The sequence below is a fragment of the Fusarium verticillioides genome, chromosome 6 (genome assembly GCF_000149555.1).
Source record: "Fusarium verticillioides 7600 chromosome 6, whole genome shotgun sequence".
Taxonomy (NCBI): Eukaryota; Fungi; Ascomycota; class Sordariomycetes; order Hypocreales; family Nectriaceae; genus Fusarium; species Fusarium verticillioides.
Window position 1 is genome coordinate 3,020,460 of NC_031680.1, and position 20,543 is coordinate 3,041,002.

A 20,543-nucleotide genomic window follows, 5' to 3' on the forward strand; every position below is an offset into this window, starting at 1 on the left:
GCGATGCAGTCTGTTCTTTTACATTAACATATTTAAGGTCGCCCACCTGGCTCAGGTGTGGAAAAGCGGGAAGCCCAGGAACAGCTTTCTGACACAATGAGTGCGAAGAAGGCGAGGAGGTATCACACCAAGTTATTGGAGGAAAGGGCAATGAGGAACAGAAACGTGGATGCCTATCGCAAATCCATATCTCATCAACAGAGGGATTTTGACAGGCTTCAGACAACCGAAGCATATCAGAATGCTCACCAATCGGAGAAGATAAGATGCTGAACGATCACCGCCGGCACATGGAAAAAATTGACCATAATTAGTGACTGTTTGCGACCACATCGCTGCTTGACGTCTACCTAATCTGTCTCAGTCACGATGAGGGAGACACCCAGACCAACAGGGTGATAGAGTAACGGGAGGAGGAGGCAACTTCGGGCTCAACATATCCTCCACCAACGACAGAGATTCGGGTTTGGAAGCTGATGATGAATGGCTAGATATAAGGTCGAAATATGAGAAGATGGAAGACCATTTTGCGTATGCGCCGGCGGCCACTTCACTCCAACACGTACGCCAGCACTTGACATCACAACTTGAAAGCCTCTTCTACAAATGCTTAGCCATTCGACATACCGTCGGGAACTGCGACAAGCACAGCATGTGCCTCCTAAGGATGAGTAAGTTGGCGAGATACTTGTCCGCTCACAGGTGAGCCTACTTCAACTTAACACCGCGCCCTTTCCATAATGTCCTCCACCTTGGCGCTCGCAATGATGAGTGCCATCACGACGATACACGTGCTGATAACTACTAGATACACCCAGTCTCTATCACTTGAAGGATCCAACCTCTTCCCCATTCAAGAGATGGCAACATGTTCATTTGGGCCTCATCAATCCACAGTATGCAGAATGCATCTCGTGGTATCCTTGGCACGAAGAAGAAAATGAACCACAACAGCCCAAAGGACTTGAAGATCCGGGGACTCGAGAGCCTGTACCATAAACAGACATCTCGGTATGTCAATCAATTTAAATAAATGGGGCTCAATATTGACAATCATAGCAACGCGACTTTGTTTCATCGGAAATGGTCTCCTAAACACGGGGTTCGACTATGACCCGATGGCCGTCGACGCAGCAGATGGCAATCGGTGAAGTGGGCACCAAGTTCGGTCACAATGGTTCATGAGATATGCTTAGGGGGCAATACTCAATTTGGTTCCAAAGAGGCCACAGCACCCGACAATTGGGTGATGGAGAATTCATCAGTCTTCCGGGTCCCTCCTGGCTCTGGACTCGTGAAAGTCTCAACAGCGTTGAGCAATCTGGAAAGGAAATGAAGGGCAAAAGCAAGGATCTTGAGGCATTATTCTCTATACTTATGGGGAAGATGACAACACTTCGCCTGTGTCGAATCAGGAAGATGCCTTGGGATCGACGACATATTCGCCATCTCATCCGCAGATAGGATTTATCTTCTCTATCCTTCAAACCTGGCGTCATAGGTGTAGACTCTCGGCCAGGAGAAGATAATGATTAGGTAAAGCCATCATAAGCCTGCCTAAGTTTATCCTAAGCTTAGGGAGTATTACCCTAAATTCCCCTAAGTTATCCTAAACTTATTCAACGTTATCCTAAGCCTTGAGTCATCATATTCACAGCTTGGCCCAGATTCTCGCATACTCAACATTCCTTGCTTCAAGTATATTGACTACGTTTATGTGTATGGCTACTACAAGCGGATCTTCATACAATGGTAATTGCTTATCCTTGCATCTTCAGTTCGGTCGCTGACTTGTCTTCCTCCAGCGCAATTATCTATGGTGTGTATCTACACCTGAGCATACCAAAAGCCCTTATCACTGCACGCACTGCACTTAGTCGCCCGGTACACACCGAGTCTGGAGCGCACATAGAATACAGAGTCCAACGCCCTAACGGGCGCCAGTGGGTTCGTGTTCCGGCCCTCGTTGAAGGGAGTGCATACAGCGTCGAGTGGCAAGCAGTTGAAACACACCAAGGACTCTTGTGGGTTCCTCTAGCTGGTTGGGGAGCGGTTTATCAAATACCTCCCACTACAGCACGGCCAATACCAGTCGAACAAGACCACGGAGTCGGCGTAGCCATCGATGTGCTCAGCGGCGAAGACGAGGCACAGGGGGACATAGATCAAACGCTCCTCTCAGAGCGTGACCAGAATCCTCATCGCCTCGCGGATTCACTAATATTTACAACTCAGCCGTGGGCTAACGAGGCTCTACCCGACACCAACCCTTTGGCACTGCGCGCGGAACTCGAGGACGCCAGGCGAGGCCAGTCTCCTGGGGCGGATTCAACAGATTCAAGCATAACTTCCCTGCCTTCTTCTCCGCAATAGGTCACAGGAGGCGTCGATTGCTTTCCAATCCGAGAGCTGGGAATAAACACTCACATCTGGTATACAGCCTACAGCGACGTCCTGACTGCTTATCTCCAGAAGTATCCACAGTACCTTTCGCTTGAGCCTTGTAGAGCACAACACATCGAATCAAACATTCAGTCTATTCCTTCCTCTGGAAGCGGAGAGATCTCCCTTCCCGACAACATGACGAAGCATATCATCCGACTACGGGGGCCGGATGGCAGATACCGTGAGACAATTGAGGCTGGCCCCTCGCCAGGCCGGGAATACTCCTTATTCGACATGATGTTCGAAGAGCGATGGTCAATGGAAGCGCCGCCACGTTCACCGCAGAGTTCATAGACAGAGCAGGATGACTCCATTTCCTCCTCGACGTCAGTATATAAATTGAGTCAATATCGAGACTACGAAGTAAAGGGGATCAGCGTTCACTTCACTGGGGAACAGGCAGAAGCCCTCCGGCGCCCTCAACAATTCCAAGCTCCCAACGACAGCCAAGCCGAGGATTTTGTCGATGGATGGAGGAAATCAGCGGCGCCTATCGAGATCTTTCAAGTACTGCCAAGAGCTTCTATTGCAACAGGCTGCGTGACTAAATATGCCTTGAGGAACACAGCGGCTGAGAAGTTATTAAGACCATCGACAGAAAACGACGGGAATGAGAATGTCTATGCGGTGGTAGTGGAAACATCTGCCACTGATTTGCATCCCGTTGTAATGGTACGACCAGAATCAGCCCCGACACAAACGGATGATGACAACGTGGACTCCATGCAACTTCAGACCATAATGAAGAAGCCATACGGACATCAGGTTATCTGATCAGAGACCATGATCATTCTTGTCAACCTGGAGTTCACCAAGAAGGGTCTGTCCAATCAACTGACAGGCGAAGGCAAGAGCTATTCCATGAATAGGGTTATTCGCGGACACGAAGCGCTTCCTGCTCATGATATCTCGCATACATTTGGCCACGATAGTTTCCCGTCTCAAGAAGGTGACACATGCAAGCCTTGTTTCCTCGAGATACATGGTAGTCACCATTACGCCCTTCTTCATTTTCAGTTGGGCGGCCACCACAATTCCTAAATAATACAGGGTTCATCTTATCCCAGGCTCGATGCCCGCCACAGAGATGGTTTTCTCTATGAACTCACCTGGGGCTGGCAGAGGTTTTAACTGGCAACTTGGCTTCCTGCCTCCTCGATCAGTGACGGAAGGCAGGAAGGATATTCACGCTCAGAGTGGAGAGGAGAGGAGATTGAAGTACGTTGTGTATCTATATTCGGCCTCGCTTACTGTCTGTATTCCATCTTTCTTGCGTCCAATTTCGCTCCTGTAATATCTGATCCTCCGTTGCAATAATCGTATATCACACATTGCAACCAAACTATCCCCACGAAATCTCGGCGATGCCGCTACAATTAGCGCTGCGATCCAGACACTCAGCAGCTATTTTAGGTTTAGGCTGCAAGGGCAGAGAAAATTGCATAGGCCATGCTCTCGGCGTATAGAACGGTTGCCTCGAACTACCTATGGATGATCATCGACCTTAATGATGGGGTAGATCCAGGTCGGTGACCCGCTGAGAGCGGAGGAACACACGAGGAATCCAATACTGCTCCCCATCCGCGATATACTCCACGCACTGAATCTCGCAGAAGACCTTGCCCCAGGCTTGTAAGAGAAGAGTTGGAAACAAGCAAGCAAGGTTGTAGATGTCCTGGAGCCGTGATGGAAAACAGGAGTCCAGCCGTAGTTCTCGTTGAAAGAATGGCCATCGATTCCTTCAAACATGCGAACGCAGAATTATCGGAAGTCAGGGTTCCCAAGTAGTTCATGGGTGTTCTCAAGGACTTGATACACGTCAGATTAAGTGAAACGGTACGGCGCTCCATACATGGCATCCCACTGTGAGGCAGAGATCTCAGTAATGGAAACCCTAAGTTTATCCTAAACTTACCTCAGTTATCCTAAGATTAGCCAAGTTATCCTAAATTTACCTAAGTTATCATAAACTTATCACTGTAGTCTTTTACTTTCTAGCCCTCAAAAAGAAAGTCTTGAACTCTCCTCCACATCTTGCCGTATCAATGTTCAAGATAAAAGCGGCCTACGAGATGACAAATGAGGCAAATTATAGCAATTGAAACAGCTCAACTTCAAGCAAGAGAGTAATGTTGCACTAATTTTATATTCGGAATGACCTCAATGCCCCTCATCGACGTTGAGCCGAAGCTGACGTCGGTCTCCTCGCGGGAGCATAAGTTGGTGCTCAAGGGACAATGGGAATATACAGTGGGGGATCCTAGATACTGCAGATCCTCCCTGTTGATGTAACCGTCTCCCAGCACTCGTTTCCTTGATATAAGTGCTGCCTGGTGGGAAGAATACACGTCTCATCGAGCTGGGGAAGATGGTCCATCATGTCGACGACCAGAGACTTGATGAAATTGATCTGCGAAGCCCCGTAGTCGTTAAGGAAGATGTCGTTGATGTTCTCGTACTCTTCGTCTCGATAGATAACGGTGCGACCAGATCCCGACCAGATAGAGAATGCAAAGCGTCGGAGATGGCGCAGGTCAGATTCCTCCATCCGCGCAAGAGTGAGTATAGCATTATCCTGCAAAGTTTCAGTTATGAGTATCGATCTTGACTTTCGAAGGATCCATCCAGGGGTTTGGGTTACCTACAAGATGATATAGCCCACCTTGGTCGCTGAGTACTCCATTCTGGACAACGCTGTTATGCTTGATTCTGTTGACAAGAACCAACTTCTGCAAGAAGCAGAAGACATAACGACAGCTGTCGGACACCTCGGTTCTAGGTATGAGATGCCCGTTAATGAAACTTCGCCCTTCATTACCAGCGTATAAAGCTGGTATCTGGCTCCGAGTTTCAGAAAGAGAGGCCAAGAAGTTGACGATGCCAGGGTGGTGATCGAAGTCGACACATCGAGCTTGCGAGGGACCACACATCTTCATGAGGGTTAATAGAAGCCCCTTGCGCCCAAATCGTGGCCACCACCGATGAGGCGGACGCCGCGGAGGTTTATCTCTACCAAGTCTGCCTCAACAACTGAGCCAGGTCTGCGTACTTCGATCGGGAATTGCCATTGGCCTTGAAGTGGATAGATATCCCAACGAGCCCTGTGAGTTCTTTGATGGCTTGTGCGATTCGTGGGAGTTAGCGGACGCCATCGAAGTCCTGCCGATGGTCGCGAGCAGTTCGGAGGTCAAGGACTGGTACAGCTTCAACTTGAATTTCAAGGAGCCTGCGAGCGTTAGAAGATTTTGATGTTGCTGAAGTTTGACTTTGAAGCATACTTAATCGCTGACCTGAGGAGAAACACACGAGGATGTTCCTGTTGACCAAAGAGCTTCCCGAGTCTCTCGGCGACATGAGACATGGGACATGGGACATGGTGCCACACAGGCGAACGGTCTGGAAGAATTCATTCCCATAAATATATCTAAGGGAGGAGTTCACTTGGGCGAGGTTCTTCTTGAGATCCTGTCTTTCGAGCGTGTTTGCCATGGGTCTTGCCGGCAAAAGGCCCAGAAAGTTCCCCATTTCGTTGACACTCTCATCTTAAAAGCGGTTTCAGGGAAATAAAACACAGATGAGACGACAGAGGCAGAAAGAAGCGTTCTGTCGTAAAGATAATCGCTCGCTGAGGTTCAAAGTCTGCGGAGGTTGATGATGATGTGTGCTGGATGAAGGAGAGAAAGAGTATCAAAGGGGAGGCTCTAAGTGAATAAACAGCTTCCTAAGGCAACTAAGACAACTGACAAATAAGCCAAAAGGAAACGAATAAATTTGAATAAATACCCTAGATAGTGGTAAAGAATGCTGGTCAGTGGCAGTGTAATGTCAGTGAATCAGCGACCTAAGGTGTACATATTACCTTACGCTACGCATTCTGACTTCTACCTTAGTTATTTCTCTCTCCCATTAAATGTTTCTCTCTCCCACGCATCTTTACCCAAGAAGAAACTTCCACATTCGCAACATTATTGAACATTATTATCGCAGTAGTTTCTATTACTAACACCCAACGCACACACCCAACAGCACCAACCTCTCAGTGAACAAACAGTAAGTATTACCATCTCCATCTCCTCTTGAATCCGTCACTCACAGAGAGAACAAGTTCGGAATGAAGTACAAACTCCTGAAGGCCGAGGTGTACAAGCTACAGGATGGATCCCCTGGCAACGACGAGGAGGCCATCCTCAAGAAGCTCCTTACACTCGAGGTCGCCGATGTCAAAAGTCTCTCTAAAATGCCCGACTTCAAAAGTCTCTGCAAGAGCTGAATCAAGAATAAACAACCTTACCTCGAACCTGATTAAGTGATTCTGAGTCACCTCGAGATGATGCTCTGCGCGCAATCTGAGAATCCGTATCAGGTTGTCTACAGTCCAGCTTTCCGCTGCAACTCGACCAAGTACCTTGGTGTGACCTTCAAAGTCTGCGATAAAGACAAGCTTCCCCATGAGCCTGGCTTTTGGCTCAATGATATCAACAACGTCGCGATGGATGACGCCCCGTCTGAGATTGAGGCCAGCGAGACAAGTGAGACCGAGTCTCTCCAGAAAAACGACGGAGACAGTGATAGTGACAGTGTCGACGAGGATGATGACGGCGATTCTGGACCTTTGGCACCCTGTTGAAGGACTCGAAGACCTTGGACACCGCTGGAAGAGGTTCTCGTCGACTGTTCTCCACAATGCTGTGCTCTGGGGCGACTACACCCAACAGCCGTATCTTGCAATCATGAGCGCTCAGGCCGAGGCTTATTACCCTGACATCCTCCACCTATACAGTCACTTGTTTCCACAAGACCTCATCAACTACGACCAGGACGTCAATGCTGGCTCAGAAGAGAGTGGAGAGGATGCTGAATTTGTCAATGACGGGAGCCCTGGAGTCCGCTCGTTGGACATGGACATGGGCTCCGGCGACGATGGCAGTGACGATGGCAGTGACGACGAGTCTGTCTGCTTGTCGGTCATTGAGGTTATGAACATTGATTCCAGCCTAGATGACAGTGACTATGAGCCGTGAGCTCTAGGCTAGTAGATCATCAGTTTCCATGGGCGAGGCACACAACAAGCATCCTTGACAAGCCAAACGCCGAATAAACCTGATGTGGCGTTCTCCCAAAGAGGGCGAAACGGAGTACTGCCCTTGGGTCGGCAACCGCACTATGGAGGCTGCCCAGCAGCATATCATCGCTTGGGCCACTTCCGCTCTCAAGGCGGTGCATGCCTGTCAACGCATGCGCGATATGTTCGAGGATGGGGTCAACTCCAACTGAGCCGAGGAGATGGCAGATGGGAGGATGGCAACTGAGTGATGAACTAAACTGCCTGTGGGATTGATTCTCAGGTCGACCAATACCAGAGTTGTTGGTCATAACTGCACTTACAATACACATGACATACCGCCAAACGGAATCAATCCGTATCAACAAGTGACCATTATTTTAAATCGTTTCGTATCAAACCCTCCCAAACGGCGGCCATCAGGCAAAGTCCCTTTCAGTACTTGGGCGACGCCCACCAGCCGCAATCTCAATATCTCCAACGAGAGCCGGCTCAAGTGCTGGCCATAACACTGATAACGCTGATATAAGCACCAAGACGCCCTGGGAGTTAGGTAAACTACTTTCAGTTTTACCGCGTCGTAAGGGTATTGCATCGCTTTGACCACGATGAAGAAATACGACCTCTGACATATACGACATGCTCTGGAGAACAAGCATATATTTCAGATTGGGAGGTGGCAAAAGCCCTCCATTGGTATCGCGTTTGAAAAGAGGGACATATTAGCTGATGTCCAATTCTCGAAAGATATATCGACCTTCTAGGGGGAATTGTAGGACTGAAGAACTACCAAAAGCCCAAAGAACATGGTTGAACATTTCACTACGTTGAACTATAGGTTAAGCCAAGACGTTACGGATGTATCAAGATGGGAGTAGAATTGAGAGAGTAATCACGTGCAAGTTCATGCAAATAGAACAAGGGTCCTGGATGATTCCAAAACATCCATGCATATCAGATCGAGCGCACCGCGCTACGCCGCAGAGGCTTACGTCCGACCTGAGCTCCGAACCTGCTAACTTTTAGCTGGATTGTTACACAGCTTAAACGTGTGATTGGCTACAATCGTGCAATTGTTTCTTAAGTATTTTCGCATCCAGAGACCTGTTTCTGGCCGCCGTTGAGATACAAAAATATGTTGGAAATTTCAGCGATTGATAACTGGACTTGACCCATTGGGACGAATAATCGCCATTGATTGGCCGAGAGTGATATGAGTGCGCCGTGTGGCAAACTCCGAATCTTGGTCTAAATCCGGGGGCGGGGAGAATTTCGACAGGACCGCGTGGTTGTGGCTCGGGGATAAGGCAATGGCTGCAGCAGAGTCAGAGAAAGTTAACTATGAGGTCATGAGGCTTGTCAGTTGAAGCATAACCAAGGTCATGGCCTCGAGTCAATTCTGCATTGTAGTTGAGACAGACAGCACGGTCAGCCATTACAGCAAGTAGACGGCTTTTGTCATAATCGGGGGAGCATAATGCCGTCCGTTCAGGAGGAATCGCCACTGTCTAACAAGACAAGGCCGGGAAAGGGGGAGAACACTGGAGAGACTCGTGCACAACGTCGAAGGGCGTGCATGTCAACTAATAATATCTGCCGAAAACGTCCGGGTATAAGTCGCTAGGTCGGTCACAGGCAGCATGCCAATGGATGAAAGCTCATGGCCAAAGGGCTTTTTTATTGTGAGTCAGAGCCTCAGACGATAGGAAAGAGAGAAGAGACAGACGGACAATAACATACTCATGGCTCGTTTTGGCATGGCCTAGACGGGCTTTTTGTTTCGTCCTCTCTGTTGTACATAAGATATCCAGATTCCATGGGTCCCGAGGACCGGTAGCCCCGGCTGACAAATGCAACTTTGACGCTATTCGCACTGTCGAGAGTTCACGTTCCTGTACCCAGCCTCTCCCGGAAACTCGCTGACCCCCACCCAGAATGGTTCCTGTTCAGGGTCTAGTGAGCTGATGGAAGAATGAACTAGAAGGAATCTTTGTGACTCAGGCAGCAAATTTTCTAGTTGGACGCTCCGCATTGGACCCTTGCTTGGCCTTGTCTGCTTGTCTGCTTGGCCTTTGCTTGCCCTGCTAGGCTCTGGGTACGCGTAGATACAGTACCTACAGTGCGATTCAACTCCAACGCCCGCTCAGCTGCCCCCGCTCTACCTGCTACTGCAGCCATCCATCTCACTCGATTTCCCTTCCTCGCCCATTCTTGGCTCCGCCTGACACCAGAAACCACCGATTTCATCATCAATCTTACATACTGTTACCTTACATACCATAGTAGCTTCAGTTTCTATCCTGTCCTTTGCGGCCTGAATCCGAAAACCTCGTTCTTCTTATTATTCAACTTTGCCTCACTTCTCACTGCCGCTTGACAATTAGTTTTATGCCAGTATCATAACCCAGCCAGCAGAAGCCCGCCCCGCTCGTCTAGGTCCCCGACGTCGCCGTTACACAGGCTTCAGGCACAGACAGGCAGCCTCTGGTCTGGCTCTTTGTCCCCTCCTGCGTGAGCCTGGACTGGCAGAGAGCTTGAATCTATAATCAGCCCGCGCGGCATCAGTTTCGTCTGCTTCGATTTCAAATCGTTTCTCACCGTTACGCATCTTTTCGATCGCCCGTTTCATATTTCGCGATGGCTTCTACCGGTACTGGAGGCACTTTGCCACCCAACTTTCTCCTGACCCCGCAACAGCAGAACCTGCTCTTTGCTGCTCTCAACTCCAACAAGCAGCAGCTCTCTGGTTCTTCCGCGGACAATTCTCTGACAGTTTCTCCCACGACGTTCCGCAATTCTGCTGGCCAGCAAAAGTCCGCCACCGCTACAGGTTACCAGGAGAGTCCCTTCCTCGACAACTACGACTATGACTTTGGCGATTCTGGCTTCGACTTCTCCTTCGCCAGCGAGGACCAGCCTTCCATGATTGGAGATCTTCCCGCTGCTTCCACGGAGCCCAACAACAACTCTGGTTCTGTCGCTCTGTCCGACTCCCCAGAGACTGATACCCCAGAGAAGCGCAGCTACCCCGACGACGAGGATGATGAAGATAGCCCTGGTGGAGATCACAAGCGCCGTGAGAGTACCGACAAGGTCCCTAAGAAGCCCGGTCGTAAGCCTCTTACATCCGAGCCCAGCTCCGTACGTCTTATCAATTGATTACATATAAAGCCTATCACTTACTAATCCATATAATAGAAGCGCAAGGCTCAAAACCGGGCTGCCCAGCGTGCTTTCAGAGAACGCAAGGAGAAGCACTTGAAGGATCTTGAGACAAAGGTTGAAGAGCTAGAGAAGGCTTCACAGGCCGCCAACCATGAGAATGGCATGCTTCGAGCTCAGGTTGAGCGCATGACAGCTGAACTCAACCAGTATAAGCAAAAGGTCACAGTGATGTCAGCTACCAAGTCACTGCCAAGGGACAAGGTTCCTTTCGGCAGCGCTGCCGTCAGCAACCTCGGTGATGTTAACTTCCAGTTCGAGTTTCCCAAGTTTGGCATGCTTCCAGGGCCGCCTGTCAGTAAGACTGGCTCATCGCCTACAAGCCCGGATCAGCAAAAGATCACATACCCAACCCCAACTGCCAACAGCGTCAACCACAGCGCGCAAACCGCACAACAATTCAAGGATGACTTGGCCAAGTTCTCGGGTGTCTTCAGCCCTTCCATGGCAAGCTCTGCCACCAACCCCTCTCGTGCGAGCGTCGACTCCGCAAACTACAGCGTCAATGGCGCTTCCAGCTCCCCATCTGCTTCATCCCATTCAAACACTGGCCCCAGCTCTTCTTGCGGAACATCGCCCGAGCCTTTCAACCAGTCTCCCATGGGCTTCAAGCCTGTTGATACGATGACTACCATTGGCGAGGAGCAGACACATCAGAACAACAACAATAACAGTCCCAGTCAGTTCGGCAACATCGATCTCAATAGCACCAACTTTGACTGGCTGTCACAACAGAACGGTGGACAGTTTGACCCACAGCTCTTTGGTGATTATCGTGAACCTCAAGAAAACGTCTTGGCAAACCCATCTTTCGACGACTTCTTCAACGACGCTCTTGATAGCGATTTCTTTACTCCTTACAACATGGCTCCTAACAGCCCCAGCACGCATCTTAATGGCCAGGTCAAGAAGCCATCGAACCTGATTGATCAGATTGATGCTCAAAAGGAGTCCGATGACGAACCTCTTAAGAAGCAGAACATGAACTGCAATCAACTGTGGTATGTATTAACTTTTGGGATCAGGAAATATCTTTCTCTAACACATTTCTACAGGGAGAAACTTCAAGCTTGCCCCAAGGCACAGAATGGTGAATTCGACCTGGACGGCCTCTGCTCCGAACTTACCAAGAAGGCCAAGTGCTCTGGCACTGGTCCTGTGGTTGCTGAGCACGACTTTGACACCATTCTGCAAAAGTATATGGGCAAAGACGTCTCCAGTAGTTGTGTCGCCCAACAGTTGGGTGTGGAAATAAAGTCGAGTGACCCAAACCAAGATAAGCATATTGGTCTGCCAATTTGAGACCAGGTTTATTATGAACAAAGATTCGGCTGTACACTACAAACATCGGCGGCATACCCAGCACACAGCTACAATGATTAAGGCGTTTACAACAGACAGGATGGGATCAGAAAACCAAGGGATTCCGGTGCTTGATTTACCTCTGTCAACGGAATTGGATGCATGGAAAGGAGAAAGGATGGTCTATGGTATGATTATATAGCATGCCATGAAATCTTCGACCTGTTAACTCAGCTTGAAATTTCTTTGGGGACTTACTTATGCTTTGCTTTTGGAGGGACATTTTTTTGCTGCTATGAATAATTATGACTTATTTCTGGTTTCACCTGTCAAGGGCTCAACAGGGGATATATGATCACTGTGACTTGGCAACACACATGCTGATCAGATATGTACATCAAAGGAACTATTCAACTTTCATTACTATGTATGCAAAGAATGACCAGTTGTATTGGGGGCGATTTTGTGATACGAATATTAGCATTCAACGATAAATTGCACACTACAACAGTAACTTTGAGCTAATCTGAAATGTCCAGACCCTGCATACGCCAGTAAATTGAGATCTAAAAATATTCAGCCGTAAGTAGAAGATCGCCGTGACATCATTTCTGAGTCCATCGTTGACCGAAAGCTGTTGTGATTTTTATCATGACAACCATTCTTAGTCATCAAGTGGAGCCAGGTGATCGCGACAAGGAAGCTTTAGCCAGACCAAACCATCTTGAACAAGTCGTACTCAGCTTACAACAACTTCTCGCATATCCAGTAGCGATTAATTATTTCTTGCTTTTGGCCTTCAACAGGGACTCAGGAAAAATATATTGACAGTCTCGATTTGAACCTCGTACAAGTACCAATCTCCGATACTTGACAATGCCAAAAGAGAAGAATTACAACCCTGTGCAGGCTCAGCGCAAAGCTGACAAGGCGAAGGCTCTCAAGAAAGGTAAGACGAATTCTGACGATTGCATTTGACCTACTAATCGGAATCATAGGCAAGCATGAACGACAAGAACGCTTGAACGAGAAGCTATCGCGAAAGAATCCCGAGCGCATTCAAAAACAGATCGACGACCTCAAGAAAATCACATCAAGCGGCGGCAAGCTTACTCGTCACGAGGAACAAACATTAGAAGGACTTGAAAAGGAAATAAAAGCAGTGAAGAAGGCCAGAGAAGCACTTGGCGACAAGGCGCCAACATTTAGTCGAGGATGGAACAGAGATCACGACTCAGGATCTAGGGTATTAGGGAAGAGGCGCAGAGGTTCAAATGATGCTACAACAAGCGACGAAGAAGTCCCCGACGACGTCAAGAGTATTCCTATGCCTCGAGATACACCGCCGCCGATTCCTAAAGACGTCATGGACAAATGGTATGCCGAACGACGAGCAAGGAGAGAGGCAGAGAACCCTAGGCCGGACGCCGAGGACAAACAAAAGAGGGAAGCGCCAGTCGTCGAAGCAAAAACAGTATATGAAGCCAAGCCTGTGGTGCGCGATCTCAGAAAAGAGGCAGTTTCGGCATTTGTGCCTACGGCAGTCAAGATGAAGATGAACAAGGGCCAGGGTCAAGGAGGGTTAATAGAGCCGGAGGAAGCAGATCGACTTGAACAAGAGGGCTATCTCAAGACGGCAGGTCGCAGCTCGGAAGCACGACCCGATCAAGGCCAATCATCACGGCATGTGACCATGGAGGATGTGGAAGACGAGGAGGCTTGATTCTGGAGAGGAGGTTAGTTCAGCCAGCCAAGTTATGGTGCCATTGATGCAATTGACAGATAGTAATGCATAATTCCCCGACCCAATTACTTCCCAAAAAGGATATAATTGGGCGAAGCCATTCAATCACGACTTTCAAGCCTATCAGAAGAGCGATGTGACTCAGACCAACAGCGAGCTCGAGGGGTTCGAGGCCGGTTAAGATAGCGGCATGGGGATAAAGCTGGGGGTAGAGAGGACCCATCTGACCACCCACAATTCAATGACGGAGGACCAAGTGCCTTGACCATCTTGACCGACAATGTCAATGTTTGCTCGTTCCCGAGGAGAAAAGATGGGCAAATTAGGCTGCATTAACAATGGGACTTGTCCTGAGAAGGCGTCTACACATGCTTTGGGTTTAGACCCAACAGGTCTTGCAGGTCTCTCTCAGTTGATTTTACGACCGTATATATCCGTGTTAAGGGTGGAGCTATAGAACCTTGACGAACAAATGATGAGTTTTCATTACTCTCATGTCGACGAGAAACTCGACCACTACGGCAATTCAGGCCGCACTCCGAAAGCGGGCCTGGGCTTTTTCGACCCGGGGCCACGCCGAAATCCGATCATTCTTATATTTAAGCATGTCCGATCTTTTGTTTTCGCCCCCGAGTTGCCAACTACATGTTTGATATGCTACGACAATTGTAAAAGAAGGAAGAAAGAAAAGAAAAGAAAAAGCGTGCTAGGTACTTGGGGACGGAAAGAATCATTGCGATTTGTTCAGAGTCAAAACAATGGATTGTCACCAAGTCACATCTCGTGCCCTCTACGAGGACGACGAGATCAACGACCATGTCAACCAGCTCGACCAAGGAGACGAAACCAACGCCAAATCAGGAGCCGATCTAGAAAAGCAACCGACTGCAGCATCGACAGCGTCGTTCCAGGAAACGTATCCCGAGGGCGGCCTGGAGGCGTGGTCTGTGGTCGCTGGTTCGTGGTTCTCTCTATTCGCTTCGCTTGGACTAATGAACACCCTCGGCACGTTTCAGGCCTATGTTCTCGACAACCAACTCACAGAGTACAGCGAGGGAACTGTTGGTTGGATCTTTTCCATCTACACCTTTCTCGCATTCTTCTGCGGTGTGTATATTGGTCCTGTGTTTGATAAGTATGGTCCGAGATGGCTTGTCATTGCCGGTGCTGTGTTCACCGTTGGCGGTATGATCTTTATGAGTTTTGCATCTGGTGAGTCCTCTTTGACATTGTTGGTTTTTATGTGCTGACTGTTGCAGAACTATGGCACTTTGTCGTTGCCTTTGGTCTCCTCTGTGGTTTTGGCTCATCACTACTCTTCACACCCTCGATCGCTGCTGTAGGCCACTTCTTCAAGGCTCGGCGTGGACTCGCTACTGGCGTTGCATCTACTGCTGGTGGAATTGGCGGTATCATCTACCCTTTCATGTTGACGAGGCTGATCGAAAAGATTGGTTACGGATGGGCCACTCGAGTCATTGCTCTCATCTGCCTATGCTGCAGTTTGATCGGTATCTGTCTTCTCAAATCTCGACTTCCACCCGCTAAGGACGCCACCGCCCACCCCAACTTTCTCATCTTCAAGAGTCTGCCTTTCCTCTTCACCACGATTGGCGTCTTCATGTTGGAGTTCTCCCTCTTCATTCCTCTGGGCTACATCTCGACATATGCGCTGCACAAGGGCTTTGGAAAGGAGTTTTCCTATAACCTCATTCCTATCCTCAACGCTGGTTCGGTCATCGGTCGACTTTTGCCTGGCTACTATGCCGATGTGATCGGTCCTTTTAACGTTAGTATTTTGGCCGTGATCCTTGCTATTGTGGCCTGCTTCTGCGTATGGTTACCTCTTGGTGGAACCACAGCTGGTGTCATTATCTTCACCGTCCTGTTCGGTTTCTCTTCAGGAACATCCATCGCCATTGCACCTGTCTGTATCGGTCGACTGTGCAAGACGCAAGAGTATGGACGTTATTATGCGACGGCCTATACAATCGTGTCTTTTGCTTGTCTGATTGGTATTCCCATTGGTGGTAGCATTGTCCAAGCTAATGGTGGTGAATACTGGGGACTTATCATCTTGACTGGTGCTGTTTACGTGGCATCCATGATCTCACTGTTCTTGGCCAAGGTCACTCTCTTGGGCTGGCACAACTGGAAGGCTGCCCTTTGAACATTTATCGAGCACATAAACATTTAACGCAACCTAACCTCGAGACTGAACGGCTGTCGTCTTGTATCGAGGACTGAACACAAAATCATGACATCATTTAAAAGTATTGCTATTATCTTGGGAAAGGAGTTCTGGATATTAAAAGAGTTGAAAATGTCGATATCACTGCTGCAAGTCTTTGTACATAGATACCATAGTCCGTAGGGAAATATAATAGTTCATTGTTTTGTATGCTTATGCTCGCTCACCTCCTTGTTCAGAGCCTCCTATCTAGGTATTCCGCATTTATCTTGAACCCGAGGACATGGCCTACTTCTGTTTCTGTGCCTTGATATGCTCTCCATGAAGCTCTTGTACCGCAGGAATAATGAGCGATTCAATCTCAACATCTGGTTCTTGACTCGGCAGCTCCTCTGCTACAAGTGGCCTGCCCTCAGCTCCTCCCCAGCCGCCCTCTCTCGGCACACGCACCCAGTTATCTTCCCTCTTAGGACTCACAAACACGACTTCCCACTTGCGGGTGGATAGAAGGTTTCCGATAACGAGATGATGCTGATATCGATCAAGACTGTAGCGAGCTTTGCGCACAAGAAGTGCTGGGTCCGTCTCAAGCTTGAAAGACACAATCATACCCTCTGGTGCCCAACCATCCACGAGATTCTTGAGAAATTTGGGGACAGGGTCGAGATCGATGACGAGACGCTTTGAGCGTGGGACAGAAGGCGATGAGTCAAAGTTATCAAAAGTCTCTTCATCATCTGGTCGTTTCTGCTCAACAGCGTTGGTTGACTGGATCTTGTGCTCGGCCATACGATCAGGAGGAACGAAAAAGTCCGACACGGCTGCGGCGAGGTAGAGAAGACCAGATGGGCCGAGAGGACGCATGAGTCGGGCAATTTCTCGCAGCTCATGGAGATAGTCGACAATAGTGACAAAGGGCAGTGTGAGAAGCATATTGTCATCCCTCGCCTTGCGATACTTTCTCAGCACCTCCTGCATCTTATCCTGCACCTCGCTCCTCACACCAATTCTCCCACTCCCATCTTCAGTCAGAAAGTCCAAGAAGCAGTCTGTGGCATGCGAATAATGTCGCGAGTACGGCAGCAGACTGAACTGGCGATGGAGGAAGATGACGGCATATCCAGCTTCGAGAAAGTACTCGGCGCTCGTAGCACCACGAGTTCCAGCGCTGAAGTTGTCGATGTACCGAACAGTCTGCTTCTCAAGGGGGACGGTGGTGCCGCCCGATGTGACGAGGACGACACGACGGCCCGCAGCGGCGTGAGACGAGATGAAGCCAGCTGCGAGAGCAGTGTGGGCTGATAAATTGCGCGGAGGAGGGTTCTGAGCAAAGTATGTCTGCTCGGAAGCGAGGGCCTCAGCAGCGGTGTTGGCAGGTGTAGCCATTTTGTTTAGTGTTTTTGAAGTGAACGTAATCCAGACTGTAACCAATGATTATGGTTAAAGTGAATGAATGACTGAATGAAGCTCCGGGGCGGAGATGCGGAGGTCCGGGCGGGCGGGCGGGCGGCGGGGGTTTGGTCTTTTGACACCCGGATCCGGATCCGGAGACTAAGGTAGTGAGACGGAGAAGGACTAATAGGGATGATAGTGAGATGGTGGTACAAGAAGTGAGAGAGGACGAGGAAGTGGAAATTGAGAGTTATTTATGTTTAGGTAGTTTCTGGTTCTGGTTCTGCTTCTTTAGTAAAATGCCCCATCGACTGTGACGGATACTACTTACGCATTTATCATCCCGGCGGGTTTTGAAGTTGTGAGTCTGCTCTGCCCTGTCAACACCTGAACCTTCTGTAGTGTTGGCGCTGTACATTAAAGTCACTCGGCTTATCTTTTGTAAGAAATAAATGGATTGCTCTTACATGAATATGTCACCATTTCAATCATTCGCTGTCCAAGTTGGCAATGATTTCCTGACATGCTGTATTATACCTCGGTAACTAGCACTATCTCGGATCATATCATGTTCATTCCTGTCCGTAAAACTTTCCGATGAAAGCGACACTCATTCTCAAGTAATCCGGTGCTGCCGTAAATGCTCAAGGGTTATTGTGGTTCCTTTACTCATTGCAAAGGCTCCATTATTGACACCCTATCACTCCCAGTTCATTTGAGCGAGAGCCGCGTAGTGAGGTGAGAGGCGGATCATAAGAGACACCTCAGTGATCTCAATGTAAGATATAGAAAAATCTTCCCCATGCCGGCAAGAGTCCACTTGCAGCCTGAAGATCACAGCACAAGCTCTTACAGATCCGAAATCCGGCAACAGATGCGTCTTGTAAGGGAAAACTGTCCTTCATAGTCATCTCATTCTTACACTCAACACATTTCGTGCGTCTAGAACATCTACTGGCTTAGTTGCAGAGGTTTGTAAATGAAATTATTATGCGATAAATACTACCGTTATGTGGGATATCAGACTATTAATCAATGCAAACATAAACAACCCTCCATCCTATGCCAATAAACAAACGCAAATGCGCCCAACACCATACTGTGCTTTCATCATCCATGAAACATCACTCCTCCTTATCCTTGTTCTCCTCATCCTCATCATCCTCAGCTCCCCAATCTCTCCATCCTTGACCCTGGAGCCAGCTGACTCCCTTTCGCCAGTTAGTCTCGCGGATCGCCTGAGCATCCTTCTCGTAGACAACACCAGTGACCATGAGTGCCAGCATGAAGACCCAGACATCACCGCCCTTCATGCTCTTCCACCAACGTCGCTTCACACCAACCTTCCAGAGGCTGTCGACGCTGGCGCGAGCGCTGTACAGGAACAGTCCACGGCCATTTCGTCGTTCAACGAATGCCCAAAGACCAGCGAAGAAACCACCAAGGAAGACACGCTGAGTAGCAAGAACGTGGCGTGGGAGCCATTGCTGGAAGAAGCAGATCGAAGCCCAGGCTGTGGAAAGCGCACCTGTTGCAAACGTAGACATGCGAAGAGCCTTGGTGATGATGCGTTGAAGGGTAGCCAGGGGGTTGTGGTACAGGCTGGAGAATCGGGGAATAACGGTTAGGGCAGAGAAGACTGCGACGAAGAAGCGAGCAAATGACGGGAAAGTCTGAAGCCAGAAAGTAAGATAGGTTCGGGCACAAGATGGGTCTCCAGGGTGCAAAGTGGCGCAGGAGAGAGATGTGATCAGAGGATGAGCTCGAGATGTCAGTGGCGCAATTGCACTGAGGCTAGGAGGAAGAACCTCCTTGCCAGGGAAGAGAGTGGGAGAAACATAGGCACTATGAGGGTCAGTATAAAGTCTTTTTTCTCGGGATCATTAACTTACGGCCAGCTCAGGCGCGCCATTTGAGCCAAGCTATCAACGATCTCAGAAGTCTGAGGCCACTTAACGCTCGACGGCCAATCCTGCGGGCGCGGGTGCAAGTAAGCCGATGAGCTCTTGAAGATCAAATCTCCGAAAGGCTTGGGGAAGCAATCGCGATCAAAAACCGCAGCATGAAGAAGCTGCCCAAAAGCAAATGGCTGCAACATCCAGCTTCCGAACCACCAAGGCCTCTCCCTCTTGACGCCGTTCTTTCGGCCCCAGATTAGGCCATCAGCCTCACAGAAGTTGTAGGCAAACTCCAAAGCACGGAAGATTGTGTAAATGGCGATAGTGACGCGCATCTTTTGTGCTGGGTAAATGCCAAGAGCCAGACCGGCGAATGAAGCACCAATGGCGGGTGCAGAGGGAGATGTCAGCATCGCTGCAGTTCGGGGATTGCGCGCGCGGAAAGGCTCGACTTGAGGGTCGAGGAGATGCACACGCAGTCGAGTGAAGAAACGGAAGAGGATTCTGTAAAGGAGAAGAATGGTGGAAAGCGAAATAGACAGTCTCAGGGCAGGAGATTTGTAGAATGGCTTCTTTTTGCCGCCAGTACTGGGTCTACCGAATCATTAGCCATTTGCAAATACCTTATCAATGAGCTAGCTACTCACTCTTCTTTACCCATCCTCTTCGCGACAATATCCCATCCCTTCATGCTGAGGAAAGTCATCACAAAGACCCTGAGCGCATGTCGCACTGTTCTCGCATTATAATCATCACCACCTTTTGGCGGTTGCAGCGCCTTTTCAACACGGTTTGGTGTTGGTGTTGCGCGACGCAGCACGCGGGATCGAGAAAGGATGTACTTGTGCAGGCTTGCATATTCGCGGGCTGAGATGGTGTAGCGCAACGTGTTTCGAAGAACAGGGTCGTTGACAGATCTTGAAGATCGCGAGCTCGAGGCGTCGCCTGAAGAGATGGAGGATTCCATTGTGATTAAGGAGCGGATGTTGTTGTTGTGGTTGATAAAAGGATCGTGTTCTGGTTAATTTATGGCGTGTCTGCGGTTCCACGAGCTGAGCTCCAGCGGCGCATTCGAGCAGTATCTCCGAAGAGAGGCATCAAGTAAATGAAGAAACCAATTTATCTGAGTCGAAAATGACCTGGACTTGGTTACACAGCGTCAGTGCTGAGGGGTCCAGATCGAAGCTCTCACATCAAGTCTCTTGTTTGTTGATGAAGTGAAGTGAAAGTGACGACGAATGGTGGGAGGCACGGAAGGGATGAAATCACAATAACTTGGAAATGAGC

General features: G+C 49.1%; 10 protein-coding genes across 11 annotated transcripts; 5 read left to right on the forward strand and 5 right to left on the reverse strand.

Annotated features, from left to right (window-relative positions):
* Window positions 1-1,749: 1,749 nt before the first annotated feature.
* Window positions 1,750-2,373, forward strand: FVEG_01847 (hypothetical protein; the record flags this gene model as incomplete). The annotated part of the gene is made up of 1 exon (XM_018888853.1): window positions 1,750-2,373. The coding sequence occupies one exon, from the start codon at window positions 1,750-1,752 to the stop codon at window positions 2,371-2,373; it is 624 nt and encodes a 207-aa protein (XP_018744878.1).
* A 2,332-nt stretch (window positions 2,374-4,705) lies between these two features.
* FVEG_01846 (hypothetical protein) lies at window positions 4,706-5,381 on the reverse strand (the record flags this gene model as incomplete). The annotated part of the gene is made up of 2 exons (XM_018888852.1): window positions 4,706-5,020; window positions 5,091-5,381. 2 exons carry the CDS (start codon window positions 5,379-5,381, stop codon window positions 4,706-4,708), a joined length of 606 nt encoding a protein of 201 aa, XP_018744877.1.
* Window positions 5,382-5,583: 202 nt separating this feature from the next.
* Window positions 5,584-5,806, reverse strand: FVEG_14940 (hypothetical protein; the record flags this gene model as incomplete). Its single annotated transcript, XM_018903973.1, has 2 exons — window positions 5,584-5,671; window positions 5,724-5,806. 2 exons carry the CDS (start codon window positions 5,804-5,806, stop codon window positions 5,584-5,586), a joined length of 171 nt encoding a protein of 56 aa, XP_018744876.1.
* Window positions 5,807-6,394: 588 nt separating this feature from the next.
* Window positions 6,395-9,270, reverse strand: FVEG_14939 (hypothetical protein). Of its 2 annotated transcripts, XM_018903972.1 has the most exons (3): window positions 9,238-9,270; window positions 8,571-9,179; window positions 6,395-8,519 (listed from the first exon to the last, which is right to left on the reverse strand). In XM_018903972.1, the coding sequence occupies exon 3, from the start codon at window positions 7,837-7,839 to the stop codon at window positions 7,486-7,488; it is 354 nt and encodes a 117-aa protein (XP_018744874.1). In that variant the 5' UTR covers window positions 7,840-8,519; window positions 8,571-9,179; window positions 9,238-9,270; the 3' UTR covers window positions 6,395-7,485. The 2 variants fall into 2 exon arrangements, with proteins under 2 accessions (XP_018744874.1, XP_018744873.1); XM_018903971.1 differs by having other exon boundaries at window positions 8,571-9,270.
* FVEG_01845 (hypothetical protein) lies at window positions 6,557-7,466 on the forward strand (the record flags this gene model as incomplete). Its single annotated transcript, XM_018888851.1, has 3 exons — window positions 6,557-6,698; window positions 6,753-6,974; window positions 7,024-7,466. 3 exons carry the CDS (start codon window positions 6,557-6,559, stop codon window positions 7,464-7,466), a joined length of 807 nt encoding a protein of 268 aa, XP_018744875.1.
* Window positions 9,271-9,605: 335 nt separating the features above from the next.
* On the forward strand, window positions 9,606-12,603 carry FVEG_01844 (hypothetical protein). Its single transcript, XM_018888850.1, has 3 exons — window positions 9,606-10,648; window positions 10,706-11,730; window positions 11,785-12,603. The coding sequence occupies exons 1-3, from the start codon at window positions 10,145-10,147 to the stop codon at window positions 12,029-12,031; spliced, it is 1,776 nt and encodes a 591-aa protein (XP_018744872.1). The 5' UTR covers window positions 9,606-10,144; the 3' UTR covers window positions 12,032-12,603.
* A 304-nt stretch (window positions 12,604-12,907) lies between these two features.
* On the forward strand, window positions 12,908-13,754 carry FVEG_01843 (hypothetical protein; the record flags this gene model as incomplete). Its single annotated transcript, XM_018888849.1, has 2 exons — window positions 12,908-12,980; window positions 13,030-13,754. The coding sequence occupies 2 exons, from the start codon at window positions 12,908-12,910 to the stop codon at window positions 13,752-13,754; spliced, it is 798 nt and encodes a 265-aa protein (XP_018744871.1).
* A 779-nt stretch (window positions 13,755-14,533) lies between these two features.
* FVEG_01842 (hypothetical protein) lies at window positions 14,534-15,945 on the forward strand (the record flags this gene model as incomplete). Its single annotated transcript, XM_018888848.1, has 2 exons — window positions 14,534-14,987; window positions 15,035-15,945. 2 exons carry the CDS (start codon window positions 14,534-14,536, stop codon window positions 15,943-15,945), a joined length of 1,365 nt encoding a protein of 454 aa, XP_018744870.1.
* A 117-nt stretch (window positions 15,946-16,062) lies between these two features.
* Window positions 16,063-17,840, reverse strand: FVEG_01841 (hypothetical protein). The gene is made up of 3 exons (XM_018888847.1): window positions 17,826-17,840; window positions 17,690-17,768; window positions 16,063-17,635 (listed from the first exon to the last, which is right to left on the reverse strand). Exon 3 carries the CDS (start codon window positions 17,350-17,352, stop codon window positions 16,255-16,257), a length of 1,098 nt encoding a protein of 365 aa, XP_018744869.1. The 5' UTR covers window positions 17,353-17,635; window positions 17,690-17,768; window positions 17,826-17,840; the 3' UTR covers window positions 16,063-16,254.
* A 427-nt stretch (window positions 17,841-18,267) lies between these two features.
* FVEG_01840 (hypothetical protein) lies at window positions 18,268-20,540 on the reverse strand. Its single transcript, XM_018888846.1, has 3 exons — window positions 19,904-20,540; window positions 19,251-19,850; window positions 18,268-19,203 (listed from the first exon to the last, which is right to left on the reverse strand). The coding sequence occupies exons 1-3, from the start codon at window positions 20,221-20,223 to the stop codon at window positions 18,483-18,485; spliced, it is 1,641 nt and encodes a 546-aa protein (XP_018744868.1). The 5' UTR covers window positions 20,224-20,540; the 3' UTR covers window positions 18,268-18,482.
* Window positions 20,541-20,543: the final 3 nt, after the last annotated feature.